The sequence below is a fragment of the Hippopotamus amphibius genome, chromosome 1, assembly GCF_030028045.1.
Source record: "Hippopotamus amphibius kiboko isolate mHipAmp2 chromosome 1, mHipAmp2.hap2, whole genome shotgun sequence".
Classification (NCBI taxonomy): Eukaryota; Metazoa; Chordata; class Mammalia; order Artiodactyla; family Hippopotamidae; genus Hippopotamus; species Hippopotamus amphibius.
The window spans coordinates 49450627-49472939 of NC_080186.1; the positions used below are offsets into that span (position 1 = coordinate 49450627).

Below are 22313 nucleotides of genomic sequence, written 5' to 3' on the forward strand. Positions count from 1 at the left end.
CTATAATAAGTAAAGTAATCTGCTGATATTTCTATAGAATTTAGGTCTAATAGAGATTAAATTCAAACACAGATCCATCTGATCAGAGCCTGTATTCTTAACCCCTGCACAAAATTAATCTATAGTGTTTAAACTAGTGCCTACCATATAGTAAGTACTCAATAAATGTTAGCTACTATAATTAATAGCTCTCAAAACCCTACCTAGTAGCGCCCTATGAGGGCTGCTACATTATACCCAAATGGTTAACTGAGGGCCCCTATTTCTTCCTTCCTCTCTCCCTTTTTCTGACCAAAAAATGTCAGCGATTCCCCCTCAATAACTTCACCATCAGCATTCCCCTCTGCTCTCCAATCACAATGGGAAAGGCTTCTAGAGAAAGAAATATTTCCCTGTCACCAAAATTATTAGGAAGGGACCTTGATTTAGGAAAAAAGAGTTCGAACAGAAATAATCCTTACTTCATTTTCAGTTTAATTACTAAAGAATTATACTCAAGTAGCAGGATCATCAAGTATTTCAAGGGAGAAACAGCTTCCAGTTATCTTTCTTATGTCTTAGTCTTCTGATTGCATTATAGAAAAAGCTATCTATTGATAAATGGGGGGGAAACTACATTATCTTCTTTGACTTCCCAGCACATCAATGATAAAAATAAAATTCAAAATATGACATTCTATAATCTAAGCAATAATCACTTTTTCTTTTTCTGTTTAAGAACCTTTATTTCAATATAAACGAAACCAAACAATATGGCAACAACGAATAAAAGACTTAGCTATTCAATTTCCAAAGCAATTTGTCTCAAAGAATTTTACACATTAGATTTAAACAGCACCCAGATGGCACTCTGATGGGTGCTCCACAAATCACTGAATAAACAAATAACAGATTGTTCCTAAATAACCAAACCTCCCAGGACAAGAAGAAATAGCTGATGAAAGATGTAAAATAAAATAACTAATCATAGTTAACAAAGCAAATATTAAGATTGCAAGACCTCCTTTCAGCAGTGTACTGTTTTGAGCAAGGTGGAGGCCTCAACAAATTTTGTCAGATGACTGTCATTATGCATAAGTACTAAAAACAAAAGTTAACAAACACCTATTAAGACTGTCCTTTCAATATTTTCCAGGCAACATTAGTTTAACTGGGAGTAAGGAGGTGAGCTACTGCCAAGCAGCTTCTGCCAACACTGTGCCCATAAAAGTTTACAGGTTTTAAGAGTTCCCCATCAAAATGCAAATATTTGGGAGAGTCACCCAGTGAGTACACCACTGTCACTACAAGAGACAAAAGTAGAACGTCGGAAGGTAAAGCAACAGAAGGAAAGAAACGTGACTGGGTTTTCTCTCCATAAGAACAATAACTACGCCAAAAAAAAAAAAAAAAATTATGTTAGCCAAAAGTTGCCAAGGCCTTCTAACCCATTTATTTCCATCATTTAAGAGATGTAGTATTTTCTCATTTGAATGCTCATTATTAAGAATATCCCCTAAAAATAAGAAAACATAGGAAACTAAAAATTAGTACTCATATTTCATGATAAGATTCATGATAAGATATGAAAACATTTCTGATATTTTTTTGCTTTACAGTAATATTAAAATATCCTCACCACAGGCCATTGCAAATTCAACTTAATGTCTCAGACTTACCTCCTGCAATTTAGACTGTATCCACTGGCCCAAAAGTGCCAAACTATCTCGAGGACAAATGGCCCAAATCATTGTGAGAAAAATCAGACCTAGGAAATCCAATAAATGAACCAAGCTAGCCTTTTCTGCCTGAGAAAAATCAAAATAATGAAAATTACACTTAATAAATACAGACAGTACATGTTTACATTTTCTAGTTCATCATGTGTAATCACATTAAATAATTACATGTGTTTAACTGAACTTCACCAAGTAAAACTGCAAATTCTTTTTCTTGTGTGCTTTATCCTTTCCCAGTCTGTTTTTCCCATCTCTTGCTTACATACTTAAGCATTCATGTATTCATTCAACTAATATCTACTTGAGCCACTACCACCATTCACATACAATGACAGGTTCATTAACCTACAGTGTCTTATATTAACAAGCATAATAATCTTGTAAAATAGGACAATTGTTCCCTATTTTATAGATAAACTAAAATGAAGAGAGGTTAAAAGAGTTGCCCAAATTCACACAGCAATTAGTAAAAGAACAAGGAATCAAACCCAGGAAGTTAGTTTCTAATATAGTTGCTAAATCTTTTTTAAAAATCAAATAAATGTGTTTATTATGCTTATACTTATAGACAGAGACCAAACAGTACCAAACATATGAAGCAGTTAAAAGAAGGAGCAATTCAGGAAAATATTAGAAATTTCTTTTTTAAATAAAAGTCTTTTGCCTTCATGATGTAATATATGAAGAGTCATGCAAGTCTGCAACTTTATTAACCTGGTATTTCCCACCAGGAAATTTAGTTATATGATTTTTTGCATTTAATTATAGCAGTAACAAAAAATATTTTACTTAAAATGGTTGTTTGAGTAGTAATATCTAAACATAAGTTTAATGCACTCGATTGTTCATTGTTCCTCACTAAAGTTGGTTAGCAAATGTGATTGTAATGCTGATACTGATAGTATAGGAATCATTACTTGAATGTATGAAACATGGCCATCAACTAAAAATAATCACCTAGAATATTTCTTAATATAATCTGCCCTCACAAAGCATTCTTTGCTTCATTTTAAGACTCAAGAGAAACAACTATGGAATTATTTTAGCACTAAAGAATAGAACTCCAAATGATGAAGTCACTATAAAAGAGAAAATCTTTGTAATTAATTGTTAAAGAATATAATTGCTATTACATAATCTTCAAAACTAAAAAATTTTTAAAATCTGTATTTGTGGAATAAATAACGAAAAAAACATAAAAGGCTAGATCAAATCAAAATGGAAACTCCTAAAAGAGAAAACTTAGTATTGACACTAAGACCTCTAACAAAGAAATATTAATAACTATTTCCTGTTTTTAAGACTATTTGCTTTTTATGTCTCATCCAATTATTGTTCTTGCACTGACAGAGATGACAACATTATGCTGAATAAGGCATTGATCTAGATGCCAGAAAAATTAATGTACTGAAATAAACACTTTTAAAAGCTAAAAATGGCCCAAATTGATTGATTTTGCAGTTATTAAGCTATTTCTAGAAAGACATAGTTTCTCAACTGCTTGGATTTATTCTTGTACGTATCTGTTTAAGGAAAAAAAAATTTTTTTAATTTTTAACTCAGAAGAAATAAAGGAGATAATTACTATTTGCACTCCAGAATAGCACAACTTTGGCCTACCCCATGTTATTAATACTCTCAGGAAAAGAGATAGAATTTAAGATGACTTTTAGAGGGATTAATAACATTATCATTTCCAATTGAAGTTAATATTACTTGCATTTCTGACATAGCATTTCACAATCCTTTCACTATTTACCTTCATGTTTTCAATTAGAAAATATACCTCTCTCTAATCATGTGGACAAATGAGCCCTGCACATTTTTTAATGAATAAGAATAAAAATATGAATAAACAAATCATATCAAGTCAAACAGATGTATATTCACAAGAGCATAAATTGACCTGAATTCTATGATCTATGAGAAAAGTGCTGCCAACAGCCAGGTAACTGTGGTAAAAGGAAGCGGCGCTGGACTTGCACACAGAAAACTTTGGTTAAAGTTCCAATTCTGTCAGTTTGTCAGGTCAGTCATGTAATTTATGGTCTTTTTAAACACTGGAGTTCTCATATATAATATTAGGATATGAAATACCTACTTCATGAGGATAGGATTAAAATTACGAAGGAGAAGGAACATATTAAAAAGCTCAGTAAACTGTAAAATGGCAAGGTATCATTATTATTACTCTGCACTAATTATGTATGGCATATCATTCTAGACATTTTCAAAGATGCTCTAAGCTATCCTCTAAGAATGAATAAAAATGCAAGAAAACTGATTTACCACTTAAATAGTAATATCACTTTCCTACAGTTAATTTTCTGACTAGATTACAAGTATGCTAATAATTATGGAAAGTTTAAAATCTAATTTGAAATAATTAGAGGTTGAGAATAATTACTTCTTAGCAAAAAAGAAGTGATAAAAATAGTATTTAAGAGAAACACTAATTATTCAGTATCAAACACTAAAGACCATAAAAATTCCCAAAATTAGCCAATCATACTTTTTCAGATAACAGAATAAGTCAATTGCTAACAACTAAAATTCCATCATTAAAAAAAAGTGAAAAGATTCAGTTCTCTAAAAGATTTAACTTGCTAATTTCGAAGGAGTATTTCAACAACAGAACATTCATTTTAGGTACTTACGGCATGCTCAAGTACTGCATGTGCTATTTCATGGCCCAAAAGGAAGGAAAGCTGATGAATATCAGTCACACTATTTAAAAGCCCAGTGAAGACAAACACTTGTCCATTCTGCACCACAATGAAAATAACATAAGCAATTAGAACCCCATAAAAAAACAAGGACATTAAATTTAACAATTAAAAATTAGGCTGGGTAACATTTACTTACTGGTAGCACAAAGGCATTTATGTCTGGGGAATCAACCACATGAATAATCCAATTGATCTCAGAGATCCCTGGAATATCTTTATTGCATTCAATTAAATGATGAACCACTTCTTTAACAGCCACGTATCGGGGGTCCTTCTCAGTTAACATTTCATTTTTAAATTCTTCCATCCACTGTAAGATTAAAAAGGAAAGTAGTCTCTAAGAGAGTGTTAGCTCTACAAAATGTTTATATTGCTTTAAGGAGTGTTATATGGCACTTATTGTTGAGCATTTTAATTTTTAATTATGTAAAAATATGCATATATTAAATACTCAGATTTTTCAAATTTGAATTATTTATGCAAAGACAATCTGGTTTCTCACAAATGGAATAAACTCTAATAACTAAGATTTTTCATATAAATTGGTTGAAATAAAAACTTCATTCATCTTTTCTATTAGCCAATAAACAAATAAAATGCTTAAATATTATTTCCAATTTCCCAAATATTTTAGAAAACGAAACATTGCCTAGAGAACTGAAAGATTTCATACAAGAAAGTAAGATACAAAAGAAAATTACTTTCATAACATACTGAATAGAAAAACACCCTATACTTAATTCTTATACTTCATACTTATACTTAATAAGAAAGTTAAACTTCCACCAAAAAAAGGATATTTCATTAATTTCAAAGTGTTTTAAGACTGAAAGGAAATTACTGAAATTTTAGAACTAACAGGCATATCATTTTCTCTATATTACACTGATTAAGACCAACCATCATATGAAGACATTTTTCTGAAGCTATATTCATGAGACTCTTTCAAGTGTGCTTTGAAAATTAAGGATATTCTGAAAATATTAAATTTCCATAAAATGTATAATTTCTTTCATATATGAATCAAGAAGTTTGTAACTTCTTCCTTGAGATACATTAAAAAACAGATGATTTTATAGAATATGAATTTTAAAATCTTTACAAAGCATTTTTTTAAAAGCACAAGTCACCAATGTAAACTGTCTAAAACAAAGAAAACCATTGAAGTAGATACAACAAAGTTACATGTAGTTATAGTACTTTACAATAATCCCATAAAAGCATGTGTTTGAATTTTCCTATCAAGCAGGTATTATATTTGTAGGCTAAAAAATAAGAAAAAAAAAACATATGTGAATGTATATAATTTTTTAAAGCTTGTTAGTGATATAAACGGTAGAGGATACACTAACACTAGGGCTTTCTCAATCTTAACAGAACATTTTCCTCAAACTTGCTTCTGACTATATATTTCTAAGAAATATCTCAAATCTCTGTATAAACTGTATAAAAGAGATTGGTCTTATCTTTATTAAGAACAATCTTTTTAGTGAAAAACCACTGTTATTTCCTTTTTTTATGGTAACTTTCCATTGACAAACTCAGAAGCTCAATCAAAATAAAAATATATAAAAATCTAACCATGCCAAAGCTGTCAAGTGAGGCTATAAATTCAACAAATATTGAGTATATATAGGCACACTTCAGAGACATTGCGGGTTCATTCCAGTTCTTAATATCTTTATTGAGATATTCACCACAAAGTGAATATCTTAATAAAGAGAGTCACGTGAATTTTTGGTTTCCCAGTACATACTGTGTGTAACAGCATTGTGTCTAAAAAAACAATATACATACCTTAAAAAACATTTTACAGCTAAAAAATGCTAACCATCATTTAAGCCTTGAGCAAGTCAATCTTTTGTGCCTAACAAATACAGTAATAATGAAAAGGCTAGAAACACTGTAAGAATTACTGAAGAGTGACATAGAGATATAAAGTAAGCAAATGCTGTTGGAAAAATGACGCCAATAGATTTGCTTGACACAGGGTTGCCACAAACCATCAATTTTTTAAAATACAGTATCTGCAAAGTGTAATAAAGTGAAGAACAATAAGATGAGGTTTGTCTATACTGTTTAAGTGATATGTGCTAAGCATAAGTGATAGAAAGATGATCTGTCCTCAAGGAACTCACTAGTGGTATAAAATGTTTAACTACTCGAGTTACTATACTTTCCAAGAAGTTAAGGCTTCTGAATTCCAACTTCATTTTGCATTCAAAAAATATAATAAATTGCCAAAATTGATGATGTCGGGGGGAGAAATATCTTATTATACTTTATTTTCAAGGTACAAAAATTCAAATTACAGATCTATTTATTCAAAAAATATATACTAAAAAAAATTATATATATATATACACACACACACTAGTTTGTACACTTGCCAGTACTTAAGATGAAATGATAAACAGAACAGACAGGGTCTCTGACCCCCTGGATCTAGTCTAGCAAGGGAGACAGATCAACAAGTAAATAATTATGCAAATAATTATGATGTTACCTTCATGATAAGTATTTTAAAAGTACAGTATGCAAAGAGAAAAGTAGGAGACCTAGCCTCAATAGAGTCAAGCACTGAGCACAGCTACAAATGACTGATTCATAATGCAGTCTGTATGAAGGATACCCGAGAGCCTGATGCAGTCACCCTGCCTAACCCAGTCAGGATAATCAAGGAAGGCTCTCCTGAGAAAGTGACATTTAAGGTGACATGTAATGAGCAGGAGTTAGCTGGGTGATCGGGAGGAAAGGCAACGTAGGCAGTAGGAATACTAAGTACGAAAGGTCTGAGGCCTTTTGGAAAAAATGCTAATTTCCTATCAGAGATTAAAATTTAAAAGTAGTGAATCTTTCATATTTCAGAAACTTTCCCGCTTTGAGTATTATATCAAGCAATCTAATTAAGAACAATTCTTTCTACTTACTGCTTCGTATTCCAGTTCTGATAAAAGTCTGAAATGTTCTTTCCCCAATAACAGTAGCTTGCTCCTTCCTGTGACTGGACTCACTTCCAGGTGTGTAAAATAAAACGCTACAAAAAGCAATCCAAAACTACTCAAACCAAGGAATAACTTCCATTTATTCTTCCTTACACTTTCTTTAAATAGTTCCTTCTTGTTAGGAGGAAGTGCCCGCCACCATTTCCTTATGCCCCTAGAGCAAAAAGAAAAATTCAAAGTTCTGATAATAGTACATATCCCCAAAACTTAATGCTTATGCTAAAATTTTGTCATCAAACACTTGAATTTTTATATTTCTCCGTATAGATGGTTATTTCAGTTTATAAAAATTCTTAGCTAAATGATGAAAAATGAATTATATAGAGCTATAGTTAAATATTCTAATGCTCATTTGAATTTTCCTCTTCACTTATTTTAAAGGTAAATGCTAAATGAGAAGCTGTTTTACTATAACTACCATTAGTTAACATTTATTGACTGTTCAGCACATTCAAGGTACTCTTCTAATCGCTATACGTATGTCATCTCATTTAATCTTCATAATAATCCTGTTCCAGAAGAGAAAACTGAGATATAGAGAAGTTAAACAACTTATACAAGGTCACAGAGTTAATAAGAGGAAAATCCGGCAAGGAAGGCAATGAGATAATAGGGATGAATTGCCCAAATAAACATCTGGGGCCATTATGGTACAATAAATCTATACCTTTAACCGCTACTCCTCCCACTGCTCCTCAGACATGAGGCAACTGGCACAACCTGCCAGCACTTCAGTAGGGTACAAGGGAAACTCTCTCAGCACTGATTATAGAAACAAATGGTGCTCAGTAGCAGAAACTCTACTAACCCCTCAAGAACATGGCAAAGGGGAGGTAATAAGAAGAGGATAAGCACTGTAAAAATGGAAATGAGAGATTTTATACATAACATCTGGGGATGTCCCATTCTACCAGGCAACAATACACTCTCTGCTGCTTATTAGAGTTCACAGACATTTTGATAACCAGTAATGTTTTCAGCACTGGAACAAAATTTTTCCCTATGAGTTCATCTGTGAAATTACAACAAAAATTTAAAATATAGGCATCATATATACGGAATCCAAAAAAATGGTACTGGGCTTCCTAGCTGGCACAGTGGTTAAGAATCTGCCTGCCAATGCAGGGGTCACGGGTTTGATCCCTGCTCCATGAAGATTCCACATGCCGTGTAGTAACTAAGCCCGTGTGCCACAACTATTGAGCCTGAGCTTTAGAGCCGTGAGCCACAACTATTGAGCCCATGTGCAGCAACTACTGAAGCCCACATGCCTAGAGCCCATGCTCTGCAACAAGAGAAGCCACGGCAATAAGGAGCCCACGCACCACAACAAAGAGGAGCCCCCGCTTGCAGCAACTAGAGAAAGCCCATGTGCAGCAAGGAAGAGCCAACACAGCCAATAAATAAATAAATAAATTTATTTAAAAAATAAATAAAAATTTAAAAATGGTACTGATGAACCCAGTGGCAGGGCAAGAATAAAGAGGCAGATGTAGAGAATGGACTTGAGGACATGGGGGCGCATGGTGGCGGGAGCTGCGACGTAGTGAAAGAGTAGCATTGACATATATACACTACCAAATGTAAAACAGATGGCTAGTGGAAAGCTGCTGCATAACACTGGGAGATCAACTCTATGACTGGTGATGACCTAGAGGGGTGGGATAGGGAAGGTGGGAGGGAGGCTCAAGATGGAGGGGGTATCAGCGTATATGTATAAATACAGCTGATTCACTCTGTTGTACAGCAGAAACTGGCACAACAGTGTAAAGCAATTATACTCCAATAAAGATCTTAAAAAAAAAAAAAGTGGAAGGAGCTTTAAAAAAATAAAATATATGCATCATTCTCTTGACAAAACTTATTTTATAAAACAGCTTCTGAGTTATCTTAATCTCATTAAATGATACACCTAAAATGGCTTTAACGTATTTCAACCTAAAAAGACACAGATCAAACTATGAATTATACTTATTTCCAATTTAAAAGTTTATATGACATGAGTCAGAAAGAGGAAAACAAATACCATATATTAACACATATATGAGGACTATAGGAAAATGGTACAAATCAACTGGTTTGCAAGGTGGAAATAGAGACACAAATGCAGAGAACAAACATATGGACACCAAGTGGGGAAAGCGGGGAGAGTTGGGGGGGAATGAATTGGGAGATTAGGATACCAAATTGCACACTCTAAATATATGCAGTTTATTGTATGTTAACTGTATCTCAATAAAAGTTCTTAAAAAAAAAGTTTATATGACATTATTATTTACACTGTATGAAAACATATCCTAAAATAAAATTTTAGGTGATTTTACAATAGTAATAACAACAAAAAGTTAAAAACAAATAAATAATTTGAAAGAATGAAAAAGAGTTATAGGCCTAAGAACTTGGGGTGAGTTGTGACAAAGATTCTCTCCTCCCCTAAACTCTACTCAGACTCCCCTGAACTCTTTTTTCAAATAGGCCTTAATTTTGGACTCCTGTGTTCATGTCTGCATTGTCCAATTTTAGAAAGCATCCTGCTAGGTCGTTTAAGTCAGAATCCCTCATCCTCCATATATGACCACTCTTTTTTTTTTTTTTAATTTTATTTATTTATTTATTATTTTTTTGGGGGGGTACACCAAGTTCAATCATCTGTTTTTATACACATATCCCCGTATTCCCTCCCTCCCTCGAGTCCCCCCCCACTCTCCCTCGAGTCCCCCCCCCCCCCCCCCCCCCCCGTCCCAGTCCTCTAAGGCATCTTCCATCCTCGTTGAACTCCCTTTGTTATACAACTTCCCACTGGCTATCTATTTAACAGTTGGTAGTATATATATGTCTGTGCTACTTAATTTTGGACTCCTGTGTTCATGTCTGCATTGTCCAATTTTAGAAAGCATCCTGCTAGGTCGATTAAGTCAGAATCCCTCATCCTCCATATATGACCACTCTTGATATCTAATCTGTTCCTTATCACTCACCACCCCCCAGGTGATGTCTGATCCCCTCAGCTGCCTTCAGCAATGACTCTAGTAGGTCAGTTTGGGAAGAATCCCCCCTTGCTCCTGATGTTTCCTCTCTGTAGTTTTCCATCTACCGACCCCCACCCTGCCCGCATAGCCCATGGTATATTCAGAACTGACTCTGTATACTGAGGTCTCTTTTCTCCTACGGCAAAAGTTCTGAATAAAATCCATTTTTCCTTCTTTAACTATTGTCTAGCTCTGGCTTACTTTGATAGTCGTTACTTAAATTGAGAGCTGAATTAGCTGTATATTTTCTGAGTGCCAAAGCCTAGTCGTAAAGAACACGATCAATTACAAAGTACTTGATTTTTGATAAAAACAAAATTGCGTTGGTTAGTATGGAAGAAAGGCTAGAAGGCACTTCATAGCTATCAAAGGTAAGAAAACTTTATAAGGAGACAATGCTTAACTTTACCTTTCTTCAATCTTCATGGAGCAAATAAGAGAAAACAGAATTAATTATGAGGGGGAGTTTTAAATTAAATACTAAGTATTACTTAGCTGTAAAAACATCAAGTATTATAAAAGATCACCAAGAGAAAGTAAAGATTTGTTGGAAACAGAATAGAAAAATTAACTAATAATGAATACTAATTAAGAGTTAACTTGGCTAGGAATGAGCCCTTTCTTAAAGAAGCAAAGTTCTTCAGTTTCATGATCCATTGCCTCAAATTCCATGAACTAAAACTAAAAAGGAATGTTTCTAAGTACGGTTCTCATACATGAGCTATAACAAACATTACCGATTCTTGTAATCATAAATATAAGATCTTTTAAACAGTGTTTATAGAAAATATATAAGAAAAAATTTTAAAGATCACATTTCTGTACTGTAATATGCACCAATGATTTCAGGATTATTAAGACACACAAAAAAACTGGGTAGAACCAACTGCTGAGAAACTGAATTCTGAGCTAATTATGGGAGGGAAATCTACCAAGTTTTTTTAAAAGTGAGTTTTACAGATACTTTTTATTATAAAAGTTTATATTTTAAAAAGCATTTTACCTGCCCACAATGATTGCAAGTAGCTTCTGCACTGGTTTAAGAATCATCAACAAGAGAGGAACCGGAGCAGCTTGAAACCGTGGAGAAGTGTGGAAACTCCTGATGTCTCTTGTGGGTACACAGTTTAGAGGATGTAACACTGAAAGAGCAGGAACTATGGGAACATCTTTCATCAGTAGCTGTCTTGAAAAAGAGTTATTCCATGCAGTACATTTCTGGGTAATCATCCAAATTTCCTTACTTCTGGTGCTCAAGACGCAGCCTGTTCTTTTGTTATTAAAAGTCCTATAGAAATGAAACTTTTCAGGCAGAAAAGTCCATCTATCACCCTGATTTACTCCCAGGCCCGGAGACTTATTTACTATATGGTTAACTTTCACTTGATGACAGTCCAGTGAGGTTACAGCTTGTGTGTTACATTTTCTCCAGTTGGTCAGTAAGTTAAACCGGAAGAAAACACAGTTTCTAGCAGCAGACTGCAGTCCATAGATGAGGCTCATCTTTGTTTTCCTTGATTATCTGGAACACAAAATATAAACTATAAATATCCAAGCAAAATACTTATTACCAAACTGGGAATATAACACTTATAAAAAAGGTGTTCTTCCTTTAACACATCTCCAACTAACTTACCTTGGGTTTCTACTCACCACTCCTGCAGCAACTCCTTTTAACCATGAAAACCAGAGAGGTTTTACTAACTTTTAACTCAACAACACATACTTTCAAAATTTGGATTTTTTTCTTCTTTTCATTTTTTAAATTTTAGTTGGAGGAGTCTTTATTTTAACAGCTGAATTATTTGGGGAATAAGAAATGGATTAAACAAAAACATCACTAAGTTTCAGCAATTGGCAGTAATGCGGGGAAAGAGTACTTAATGGAATAGGTAAAGTCTAACATAAAATATATTTTTTAAAATATAAATTTGTTCCTTTCATGTATAATACTAGCCCTTCTGATTCAAGAGACAGAGTAAAAGGGACTTACCCTCACACCAAAAACAACTAAAAAGACAGAATATGAAGACCTAAATAGACATTTTTCCAAAGAAGACATACAGATAGCCAACAGACACATGAAAAGATGTGCAACATCGCTAATTATTACAGAAATGCAAATCAAAACCACAATGAAGTATCACCCCACATTAGTCAGAATGGCTATCATCAAAAAGTCTACAAATAAATGCTGGCGAGGATGTGGAGAAAAGGGAACCCTTCTACACTGTTGGTGGGAATGTAAATTGGTGCAGCCACTATGGGATACAGTATGGAGATTCCTTAAACTAAAAATAGAGCTACCATATGATCCAGCAATCCCACTCCTGGGTGTATACCCAGAAAAGATGAAAACTCTAGTTCAAAAAGATACATTGCACCCCAATGTTCATAGCAGCACTATTTATAACAGCCAAGCCGTGGAAACAGCCCAAGTGCCCATCAACAGATAATTGGTTTAAGATGTGGTATACTAATCATCCATATACAATGGAATATTACTCAGCCATAAAATAGAATGAAATACTGCCATCTGCAGCAACATGAATGGAGCTACAGGATATTATACTTAGTGAAATAAATCAAAGACATACTATATAATAACATGTATATTTAGAATAAAAGAATAATACAAATGAGTCTATACAAAACAGAAACAGATTCACAAACATAGGAAACAAACTTACGGTTGTTGGGAAAAGGGGGATGGGGTGGATAAATTAGAAGTATGGGATTAACAGTTACAAACTGCCATACACAAAACAGATAAGCAACAATGACTTGCTGTATAGTGTAAGGAATTACATTCAATATCTTCTAATAACCTATAATGGAAAAAAATCTGAAATATATATACACATATACGAGGGTGAGTCAAAAACTACCCGCACTTAAGTTATATTAAAACTTCTGTTGGGGCTTCCTAGGTGGTGCAGTGGTTAAGAACCCACCTGCCAATGCAGGGGACACGGGTTCGATCCCTGCTCCAGGAAGATCCCACATGCTGCAGAGTAACTAAGCCCATGAGCCACAACTATTGAGTCTGCGCTTTAGAGCCCAAGAGCCACAACTACTGAGCCCATGTGCTGCAACTACTGAAGCCCATGGGCCTAGAGCCCATGTTCCACAACAAGAGAAGCCATGGCAATGAGGAGCCCACACACCACAATGAAGAGTAGCCCCTGCTCGCCACAACTGGAGGAAGCCCGCACACAGCAATGAAAACCCAATGCAGCCAATAAATAAATTAATTAATTAATTAATTAAAAAAAAAAAAAAACTTGTTGGTCTTATCAGCACTTTCCATTCAAGGCTACTGTCTCCTCAGTCACTGCTGGGTAGGTATGTACGTGTTACATCAGTTCATTTGTAACTGCAGGGCAAGCAAAAATGGATACCCCTCTTGTGATCGGCACAAAGAAGAGCAGCACGCAGTGATTCATTTTTCATGGTCTGAGGGTGTACCTGGTGCCGTTATTTACCAAAGACTTTGTGCGCAGTATGGAGAAAATGTTTTAAAGCGAAGAAGTGTGTATGAATGGTTAGAGATGCTTATTGAAGAGCTGAAGCCTAAACTTCTGCTTAAATGCAGAGGACTGCTAACCAACAAACAGTGTTGTGATCTTGCATGACAATGCACATCCGCACACTTCTGACCACACTGTCAACACTGTAAAAACTTCGTTTTGAGGTGTTAAAGCATCCTGCCTCTAGTCCTGATCTTGCTCCACTGGACTTTCACCTGTTTGGTCCCCTGAAAGCAGCCCTACAAGGATGAAGATTCACTTCTGATGAAGAAATGAAGACAGCGGTACATTCATGGCTCGCGGCTCAGCCTAAAATATTTTTTAATGAGGGAATGCGAAAGCTTGTTGACAGATGGACAAAGTGTATTGAAAAGGAAGGTGATTACATCAAAAAATGATGTATTTTCATTACTAATAAGAAAAATGTCAAATTGTACACTTTAAATATGTGCAGTTTATTGTCTGTCAATTGTATCCCAATAAAAGTTCTAAAATTTAAAAAAAATGTATTTGTCTTTTCTAAAAGTTAATTAAAATAAATCCTACAGCCAGAGTGCAGATAATTTTTGACTCACTCTCAAATATTGGGTTGGTCAAAACGTTCGTTTGGTTTTTACTGTAAGATGGCTCTAGTAGCACTTGTCTTTATTTCAAACAATTTTGTTAGACTGTATTGTGACAGTTGTCATAGCGTGCATCTAAAAACAAATTCTCAAATTTGGTCAATTTTTGTGTAGCTATTTTAATATTGAAGATGGAAGAAAAAAGCAATATTTTCAGCATATTATGCTTTATTATTTCAAGAAAGGTAAAAATGCAACTGAAATGTAAAAAAAGATTTGTGCAGTGTATGGAGAAGGTGCTGTGACTGAATGAAAGTGTCAAAAGTGGTTTGCAAAGTTTCATGCTGGAGATTTCTCAGTGGAAGTTGCTCCACAGTTGGGTAGACCTGTTGAAGTTGATAGCAATCAAATCAAGACATTGAGAACGATCAATGTTATACCACACGAAAGATAGCCAACATACTCAAAATATCCAAATCAAGCAATAAAAATCATTTGCACCAGCTTGATTATGTTAATTGCTTTGATGTTTGGGGTCCATGCACATTAAGTGAAAAAAAAACCTTCTTGACCATATTTCAGCATTTGATTATCTTCTTAAACGTAAACATTCCGTTTTTAAAACAAATTGTGATGGGCGATGAAAAGTGGATACTATACAATAATGTGGAACAGAAGAGATCGGGGACAAGTGAAATGAACCTCCACCAACCATACCAAAGCCCAGTCTTCATACAAAGAAGGTGATGTGTATATAATATGATGGGATTGAAAGGGGGTGCTCTATTATGAGCTCCTTCTGGAAAACCAAATGATTAATTCCAAGTACTGCTCCCAATGACCCCAACTGAAAGCAGCACTCAATGAAAAGCATCTGGAATTAGACAACAGAAAACACATAATCTTCCATCAGGATAACATAAGACCACCTGTTTGTTTGCTAACCAGGCAAAAACTGTTACAGCTTGGCTGGGAAGTTCTGATTTACCCACCTAATTCACCAGACATTGCACCTTCAGATTTCCATTTATTTTGGTCTTTACAAAATTTTCTTAATGGAACAAATCTCAATTCCCTGGAAGACTGTAAAAGGCAGCTGGAACAGTTCTTTGCTCAAAAAGTTAAAAGTTTTGGGAAGATGGAATTATGAAGCTTCCTAAAAAATGGCAGTAGGTAGTGGAACAAAATTGTGAGTACGTTGTTCAATAAAGTTCTTGGTGAAAAGAGAAAATGTTTCTTATTTTTACTTAAAAACCGAAGGAACTTTTTGGCCAACTCAATACATATACACACAACTGAATCACTTTGCTGTACACCTGAAACTAACACAATACTGTAAATCAACTACACTTCAATTAAAAAAATAATTAAAACAATGGTTTCAACATACTGGACATTAGGCAATGAAGAACATTCAGCCCTGAGAGATGGGAAATGAATAAAGTGAGCCCTACGACTACCCCAGCCTTCTGCCTGGAGAGTTTCCAGGCCACTATGTAAAGAGCAGAAACTTTGTGCAGCCCAATGGTCCTCCTAAATTAAAGAGATGAAGCTTGGAATTCAAGGATATTAAAGTAGTTATATATATTGCATATGTATAAGAAGTTAGAGGAAAGTTTGAGCATGTTATGTAGAGACATGGAACATATTTTTTCTAAAGATTGACACTGAATTTCTAGATAAGAAAACTATGTCTTAGATAAAAATTACACTAGATGAGACTAACACCAAATTAGACATCATAGAAATAAAGACTTATGAAGTTGACATATCAATAAAAACCATCCAAAATGAAATGCAGAGAGAAAACAGAATTTAAGAAATGCATACAGCATCAGTGAAGTATGGGATAACTCAAGTGACCTAATATATGTGTAAATGGAGTCCCTGAAAAGTGGGGAGGGATAGTAGACAGAAAACAAAACAACAGAAAAAAAAACCTTGGAAAAATAAAGGCCAAAATTTTCCAAATTTGATGAAACCTGTAAACCCACAAATCCAAGAAGTTTAACAAACCACACACACAGAAAACACAAAGGAAACTACTCCAAGGTATATCAAATTTCTTAAAACCAATTAAAGAGAAAATCTTAAATCTGACATCTTAGATTAAATGGATACATTCCTTGAAAAACAAACTACCAAACCTTCCTTAAGAAGAAATAACCTGAAAAGCCTTATATCCAATTTTTTTAAATGCCTTTTTTTTTTTACAAAATTTATTTATTTTTGGCTGAGTTGGCTCTTTTGTTGCTGCGCATGCTTTCTCTAGTTGCAGAGAGTTGGGGCTACTCTTCGTTGCAGTGCACTGGCTCTAGGTACACGGCCTTCAGTGGTTGTGGCATGCATGCTCAGTAGTTATGGCTTGCAGGCTCATTAGTTATGGCTCACAGACTCTAGAGCACAGACTCAGTAGTTGTGGCACACTGGCTTAGTTGTTCCATGGCATGTGGGGTCTTCCCGGCCCAGGGATCGTACCCATGTCCCCTGCATTGGCAGGCAGATTCTTAACCACTGTGCCACCAGGAAAGTCCCCTTTATACCCAATTTTTAAATTGAATTTGTAGTTAAAAACTTTCCCACAAAAAAAGCTCCAAGACCAAAAGGCTTCACTGGGGAATTCTACCAAACATTTAAAGAAGAAATAATAATAATTCTATGTAAACTCTTTCAGGAAATTAAAAAGGAATAGTTTGCAACTCATTCTATAAGACCAGCTAACTCAGTCTAGGCTAATACAATATTACCTGGAAAGATGTTTCAGAACAACAATTTTCATAACTAGTATTATCTATATATCAAACTATTTGACAATTACTTGAATTTCTTACATACTTTATACATTCTGCCTTGCATTATTAATATACAGTGTGAATAAAGGGCATGCTAAATAAACACAACTTCCAGTTAATCCTTTAATTACTACCAATTTTAAATCAGTAAGAGTCCAAGCTCATATATACCTTGACATTATTAACAAGACACTTGCTAGTTTCCTTCTTCTTTAAACCTAGCTGAAAAGTGGTAAAATATTTTAAGCCTGGAAATCATTTTAAAATTACTATTTGAGTAGCTAGTAAAATTCTTCATTGGCTAGGTGACATGTGAGTTGCAGACACAGCATAAAATTCAATCCCTGACCTCATGGAGGTTATAATCTAGTTGAGGAGAAAAAAAAGTACTTTAGCAACACTATTAAGGGACAGTAAAATCCATTAAGTGCTGTGTACCGTATAAATTTTAAAAAGAAAGTATATCCCTGAATAGAACAGTTTAGGAAGGCAACTATCACTCATGTCATTTGGGCAGATAACAGAAAAACAATTTTTTTTAAGATTTATTTCAAATAGGAAAGTGTACTTAAGGTTTAAATATAGAAAGTCATCTACTAAAAGTCAAAACTGCAGAAACAAACACTCTTTCCATTACTCTAGTAGACAAGCTTCAGGCACTTATCCAACCACACTCCCTTTTTATAAGTGTACTCTACAGCTTCAATTTAGGGGACAGGCCTAGACTGCCATGTTTGTCCCTACTAATATGCAGACCCCATTCAGTTTTTGACCTCTGAATTATTCATTAACTATTTCATGAGTGCCTACTACATACCATACCACATACCCTTCCAGATGTTAGGGGTACCACAGAAAGCAAAACAAATAAAAATTTCTACCCAATTTGCAAAAATAGTAATGCTTAAAACATGCTCTTATATACAAATACAAACAAACCTAAAGGAATACACATCAAACCATTCACAGTGGCTATTTGGGGTGGCAGGATGATGGTTGTAAAGGATTCAGTATTTCCATCTTATATATTTTTGTGCTGTTTAAACTTTTATAGGATGTATTATTACTTTTGTTAAGTCCCAAATCAATAAAGGCAACTATATTCGTAATTTCCATTGGTTTCCATGGGCTTCAATAAACTGCATATTGTAGACCAAGCCCCTCATAATACCACCTTCCACTATTTCTCCAGGCACCTTCGCTACCCCTCCTTTACCCATTCCTAAGCTTCAGACCTACTGATTCACTTACACCTCTCAGAAAAGCTCTCATCTCTGTCTGTGGACATCTATTTACACTGCTTAGCTCTATTCACATGTCAAGCAAACTCCTGCTCATCGTTCACGACTTATGTGAAATATAAAGTATTCTACTGGCACAGAGAAGGTATAAGCAAAAGCCCCAAACACTATACGTATTACATATATAAGCAAAAATATTATCATTTATATCACCCACAAGTGTCACTTAGAACAGAAATACTGCCTGATATTTTGTAATCCCTGCTTTATCCTTAAGAAAGGGTAAAGAATGGGAGAAGCAATCTATTTATACATTTTCAAAGAGCCAATCACTAGACTACACACATAGAAGAAAGAAGCAGCGCTGACATCCTCTTCAAAGAACTGTAGCAGGTCAACAAACATAGCTGGCAGCCTTCTAGGATTACTAAATTAATGATGTGAGAAAATTAAACAATTCGGCTTGTTAGCCTCTGAGAACGTTTCAGATCCTTAATTCTTTAAGTACCATCTCAGAATGAGCAAGTACAGCGCTCACTGGCACTCACAGCTGAAGCCTAGAAGACAGTTTTAACAACTCTGCTGAAAATGACTATTTCTTCTCTAGTTTCTATGGAAACAGCTGTCAGATTGGCAAAAATAGGACATGTACTTTAAAATAATCATTCAAGCAAAGTACACACATGATGGAAGGCTTAAAAAAAGTAATAATAAATTGGAAGGCAACAGTCTTGGTTCCTAGGCTTCCAAATGTCAGACTGCACCCCTTCACCACGGCTGAGAATGATGGCTATGAATCCAAACCCTTTCAGTGAGGGTTACACGGCACTGGTCAGAGTCACCACAGCTGATCAATCCCTGAATTCGCAATGAAGTACTTTCATCTCCTTGGACTGAAATTTCTCATTGAGGGCCGCATGGCACAATACAACTGTTGTTCCACTTCACAGAGCCAAGTGACATTATTTAAAGAGCACAAAAAGTGACTTTTGTAGACACGTTCATGAGGAAATTATTTAAACACCCTACGACTGTTTAGACAGGGAATTTCCTGTTTTTCCTTGCGGGGTTTAGATAGGAAAACTTTTATTTTCCCTACTCTAAGAGGAAGGAGGTAAAAGAGAGGGCTTGGGTCTCAAGACGCCCACAGAGGCTGGAAGCGGTTTACCACGCGTGAAGGCGTCCCTGGGAGGCACATGATACTGCGTTAATGAGAAACACAACTTTTAAAAAGCGGCCGCTAACAAGAAGGCTGGGAGGAGAGCGAGGTCAGCTTCCCGCAACATGCGGCCACCTGCCCATCTGCAACTCCCGCGCTGCCCGCGCAGCGCCCTGGGGTGCCTGAGTTCAAGGGGGGGCCAGGCGTGAAAGTGAGGCTTGGCTGCCACGTCCTCCCTCCCCACTCGCCCCTCCTCCCCGACTCCACACGCCGCCCGCCCCCCCACCATCCCCGCCTTGGCGCCTGTCGTCCCTCCCCCAACCCCAGGCCTCGCCACCCCTACCTCGCGGGGTCCCCACGGGTCCCCGCTCCTCATCCCAGCGGCCCTCGAAGCTCTCCCCACCCCAGCTCCCGTCCTCTGCCCCCTCCCCCGGGCCCGGCCCAGGTTAACAGCCGTGCAAAGGCGTCCCCAGCAGGACAGACCCTAGCAGTGGTGAAAGCGAAGACTCCTCCGACCCGACCTAGGCGCAAGCGCACACCCCGCCAAAGAAGCTCGGCCTCTTCACTTCCTGCCCTAGGCTCGGACCTGAGCGCCTTTTGCTCCGCCCACACCGGGCAGTCAATACACCCTCCCAGAGTCGTCCTCCCAGAGAGCCCGGATCCCGTGTGAACTGTGGCGCTCTAGCGCCCCCGCGTGGCCGGAGGAGGGACGTGGCTGAGGGCAGGGCTGCTTGCCTGGGAATATTTTCACTTGCTCCTGTTTCGGAGCCCGACTTGGGTCCTCTGGTGAGTGATCCAAGCAAGACTGTGCCCGCTGTAGATTCTAAGGCAGTGCTGGCCGAAGCGAAAGAGATTCGAGGGCTAAGGTTTCTTGGTTCAGAAGTTACACTGACAGAAATAGACTTTGGCGTATGAGAACGCTCTGCTTTCACATGGCCCATTCCAAGGAAGATGAAGAATCACCTGAAGCATCTGGAAGTTGGTTGAAAATAGCTGGGTACAAAGTGATGTGTATAGTACACTTCATTCATCCCACCAAAAAATATTTATTGAGCACCAGGTGCATTCGAAGTGCCAGAGAAACAGAGAACAAGACAGAGACCCTACTTTCATAGATCTTGTATCACAGTGAAGAAAGACAACAAGCAAGTAAACAAGGAAATAAATATCAGATCATGATATGATCCCATAATTCCAAAATCAGTTTCTTATATGTATATTCTATGCACAATGAAGAACATCTTAAAGAATATAAACACTGTCTTTAGGTATCACTTTTAGAGCATTTTAAAGTAATTTTTTCTTTTATCTTGCTTGTCTATATTTTGTAATTTGCTTTTTTGCTTTAAAGGAACTATGTTGGCATATCTCTGACCACTGGTTCCCTGAAAACTGAAGTGGCAGTTCCCTGAGTCTTCATGAGTTTATCTCCCACCCTCTGAAGTGCATGTTTCTTACCAAGGTTTCCAGTGTACCAGCCACCTCTTGCTCATCCTGCCTAATGAGTGTGGTCATCAATGAAACAGGTGTGGCGTTCTGTAGGCCGCCCAAGTGGTCCAGATCCTGCACTGTGATGGATCACAGAGCTGACACAACAGCTGTGATCAGGGCTACTACATGGTTAGATCTGCAGGAGTTTGTAAGCCATCCTCCTGGTTTCTGAAGGGGCCAGATGGGCAAACTAAATGGAAATACGACAGGGACAACCATTCCTGCATCCTTTAGGTGGTTCATGGTGGCATTAACTCCACCATCACCTCTGCGTGCCCTTGGATGAAATATTGGTTTTGACTTATTTTCTCAACTTGATAGGAAGGGACAGTTTCAGAGGTTTTTCGCTTGGTCTTCCCCACATGAGGACTCAAGGCCAAGAACCTAATCTGGACTTGCTTCACCTGCCCAATATATACTCCCAATTGTGCAGAGTCTGGGGAAATGACCACTGGGTGGGTCTATGAGACCAGGGACCCATTGTAAGCTGGGTGTTATCTGCTCATTATCTGACCCCCAGAACCCCCCATTCTTACAGAGGGGCCATGATGGCACTGTGGGTTTCTGGGTAACAAGATCCTTTCAGTCTATTAATTTAAGAGACACAGAGAGGAATTTTCTTCTCCTTCAAATTCCCATTGGAAATTTCTGGGTGTTCCTCTTTCCCCAGCATACAGTTAGCTGAGAAAATGATCATAGGCCATAGAGCCAATCATTACTGTAAATACTTGTTTCAGTGTTGCAGGGTCCTTCTTCCTAGGGACCCAGCCACCTCTTTGGTCAATGGGTTCTGTGGTCTGGGTTTGAAAATTGACTCAGATGTGAGAATTAAGCAAAGAACATGACTTTTTATTGGGGTCACCACTCTGAGACTCCTGTTCCTCCATTCTTGTGTTTCTCTGGTCGTAGGTATTAAGCAGAACCCGTTTGGCTGTCCATCTATTTCTCCCCTAGCAACAGCTTGAACTGTTAAATGCCTTCACAGATCAAGCCCCCTTAGGCTGCCCCTTTGACCTTGCCAGCTGGTATAGTAATTACAGCCCCCAGGCCTCTGGT

The 22313-nt window shown here is 36.6% G+C and overlaps 1 protein-coding gene across 3 annotated transcripts in view; it reads right to left on the reverse strand.

Annotated features, from left to right (window-relative positions):
- OMA1 (OMA1 zinc metallopeptidase) overlaps nucleotides 1–20320 on the reverse strand; it is a 76238-nt gene extending 55918 nt beyond the window's left edge. Inside the window, exons 1-7 of one of the 3 annotated variants that reach the window (XM_057712314.1) lie at nucleotides 20250–20284; nucleotides 12118–12151; nucleotides 11485–12003; nucleotides 7378–7606; nucleotides 4584–4757; nucleotides 4376–4483; nucleotides 1659–1787 (exon numbers count right to left, since the gene is read on the reverse strand). In XM_057712314.1, the coding sequence (XP_057568297.1) occupies nucleotides 1659–1787; nucleotides 4376–4483; nucleotides 4584–4757; nucleotides 7378–7606; nucleotides 11485–11984 (1140 nt within the window). In that variant the 5' untranslated portion in view covers nucleotides 11985–12003; nucleotides 12118–12151; nucleotides 20250–20284. Of the gene's footprint in view, nucleotides 1–1658; nucleotides 1788–4375; nucleotides 4484–4583; nucleotides 4758–7377; nucleotides 7607–11484; nucleotides 12004–12117; nucleotides 13499–20249 lie in introns of those variants that run through there. The other 2 variants (XM_057712304.1, XM_057712296.1) reach the window with 2 other exon arrangements.
- Between the last annotated feature and the right edge of the window lie 1993 nt (nucleotides 20321–22313).